Source organism: Tupaia chinensis, unplaced genomic scaffold (assembly GCF_000334495.1).
Source record: "Tupaia chinensis unplaced genomic scaffold, TupChi_1.0 Scaffold000049_1, whole genome shotgun sequence".
Lineage (NCBI taxonomy): Eukaryota > Metazoa > Chordata > Mammalia > Scandentia > Tupaiidae > Tupaia > Tupaia belangeri.
In genome coordinates this window covers 356,668-359,202 of record NW_006159507.1, presented here as the reverse complement: position 1 = coordinate 359,202, position 2,535 = coordinate 356,668, and the positions used below count along the sequence as shown (strand labels likewise).

The window sequence follows — 2,535 nt, the reverse complement described above, 5'->3', positions numbered from 1 at the left end:
GGGGGGGCGGAAGGCATTGAGGGCAATCATGAATGTCAGGGACAATGGAGGAGGAAGATGGGACATGGCAGAGGGTGGGGATGGGGAACCTAGGATGGCAAAACAAAAGGCAAGGTATGCAGGACACAAAAATTGGGAAATCATTTGCTGAGAACATATATGTTGATGTGCTTGATTGAGCCAATGCACAGTGTATTTTGGATGGAAAATTCATATGTGTGTTGTGATGAGAAAAGAAATAAAAATTTATAATAATAAAAAAAATAAAAAAAATTAAAAAAAAAAAAGAACACTGGTCTACCTACTATGGCTCTGCCGTTCTCAGAACCTGCTTTGGCTGAAATCCCAGATGGGACGCTGCCCACGGTTCAGCTTTGTCTGGTGTTGGGGTAGACAAAGCCCAGTGGATAGGGCCCTTGGCCACCCTCATTTCCACAGCAATAAAAAATGGCTCTCTCTCTGTCTATTTTGTATTCAATTCAGTATCTTATTTGGCAGGGAAAAAATCTTGCATTCACTAAAGCAAAAATCTTGTGATTGAAAAACACAGGGATAATGGGCTCACGTCAGTCTCTCGATTCTCCGTCTAATATAACAGGTGTAATCACATTTGCCCTTAGCCTCCAAGCACCTCCTTTTTCTTATCATCAAAATAAAGATTAAAAATAATACTAAACCAGGTTTATGTGAGAATTAAATGAAATAATCCACATAGAGAATTAGAATTATGCTGGCATACTGCAGATATCCTTAAAATATTGGTGGCTGTTACAGTCACTACATTGTCACCCTAAAGGTAATTGGGAGCACAATCTCTTAGCACAAGGCTTGTCAATATAATAATGTTTCCCTATAATAATAGCAGCTGTCCCTTTTTTGAGCTCTGAATTTGTACAGGCTCCATGCCAAGACTTTAACATATATCATCTCTTTGATCCTTTAAAAAAAAAAAACACTTGAAAGAACAGATGAGGTACTATTATCGCCCTCAACTCACAGGGACTGAACCAAGGCCAAAGAGCTGCTCAGTGAAAATGAGGGTCCTGCTTGATTAGTGATGTCTGCCAAGGGCAGGGTATCAAAAAGGCGTTCAGTAAGAAAGAGGGTCCTGACTGGCTAGCAATGTCTGCCACCAGTGGAGCAGAATGGCAGCACCGAGATGCCCATCATCACACAGGCTGTGAGTGACAGAGTCAGGACCCAGTTTCAGCCCGAGAGGCCCCAAAGCCTGTATCCTGCAATCTGTGTGCATCTCCAGCTCGCCAAGATTGCAGACTCCTCGAGGACTACGGCTGACACATAGCAGATATGAACGGACAGCAGTTCTTACAATGACGTCATAGATTCTGCATCTTAAGGCTTGCTTTGGGTTTTACTGCCATGGAAGCCCCATGAAGGCAGAAATGTTTGCCCACTTCATTCAATCTATCTGCCGACAACCAGTAATAGAATCTAGCACACCATAGGTGTTGATACACACTTGCTGAAGGAATAGACAGAAGAGCAAGGTGCCAAGTGAGCCAAAACACTAAACACGCGAATGACCGCATCCTCAAACCTGGTGAGTCAGGTGCACCAAGTACACGCATCTGACAGATGAGGAAACTGTAGCCTAGGGAATTTAACTTCCGACTCCGGGTCTCAGTCTGAATGGCAAAGCCAGGATGTAAACCCAGACTGTCTGATTCTGAATCCCATATTGATAACCAGAAAACCATCTCATAAAACAACAGCGCAGACTAAGCGACAGCAGAGCCCAGCTCACCTGCAGATGGGGATGGCAGGCACCAGGGGCTTGGGCCAAGTCGGAGGCACCAGCAAGATGGACTCGGGTGCTGAGTTCCGCCTCTCCTCCTGCTCGCAGGACCCCAGGAACTCCACGGCTGGGTAGAGGTGGCGGGGCAGGTTGGCCTTGGATGGGGTGGCCGACACCGGAGACGGGTCCGGGCTGGTCTTCCACACCTTGGGGGGGAGCCCACAAGGTGAGTCCGTGGCGAGGCTGTTCAGGGCATCCATGAGCACGGCAGAGCCAGCCGTGAGGGTGTACCCAGTGGGGGCGCCGTCGTCCTGGGGGGCCACGTGAGACGAGGGCTGCGGCGAGGGGCTCCGGGAGCGCTGGGGTGAGGCTCCGGGCAGTGGGGCAACCAAGGCCTCGGCGCACGAATGCCTTCGCTTGGCACCAGGTGACGAGGAGCGGGAGGCCGGACGGGGCACGGGCGAGTGGCGGCCCAGGCAGCTGTCCTCGGCGAGGTTGGTTCGAGGTGACATTATTGGCGAGGTTCTGGGGGAATAATGAGCAGGGATGTTTTGAAACTGGGGACACAGGTCGTCGGGCCCGCCGTTATTGGGCGAGACGCAGGGCGAGGTGTAGGGGGAGAAGCTGTCGGAAATGAAGCTGGCAGAGGAGCCACTGCTAGCGGGGCTCAAGCAAAGCGGCTCGCGGTAGCCCTCGAAGCCAGGCACGGGCAGCGTGAACCGCGGGGTGGTGGCCACCCCGGGCAGCACCGGCTGCTCCGCCAGGAGGGCGGGGCCCCT

The 2,535-nt window shown here is 51.0% G+C and overlaps 1 protein-coding gene across 5 annotated transcripts in view; it reads right to left on the bottom strand.

Moving 5' to 3' along the window:
- Window positions 1-2,535, bottom strand: part of NFATC2 (nuclear factor of activated T cells 2) — a 181,831-nt gene that overhangs the window by 149,043 nt on the left and 30,253 nt on the right. For 4 of the 5 annotated variants that reach the window (XM_014591178.2, XM_027775060.1, XM_006141262.3 and 1 more), the window contains exon 3: window positions 1,766-2,508. In XM_014591178.2, the coding sequence (XP_014446664.1) occupies window positions 1,766-2,508 (743 nt within the window). The remainder of the gene's footprint in view (window positions 1-1,765; window positions 2,509-2,535) is intronic. The other variant, XM_006141259.3, reaches the window with a different exon arrangement.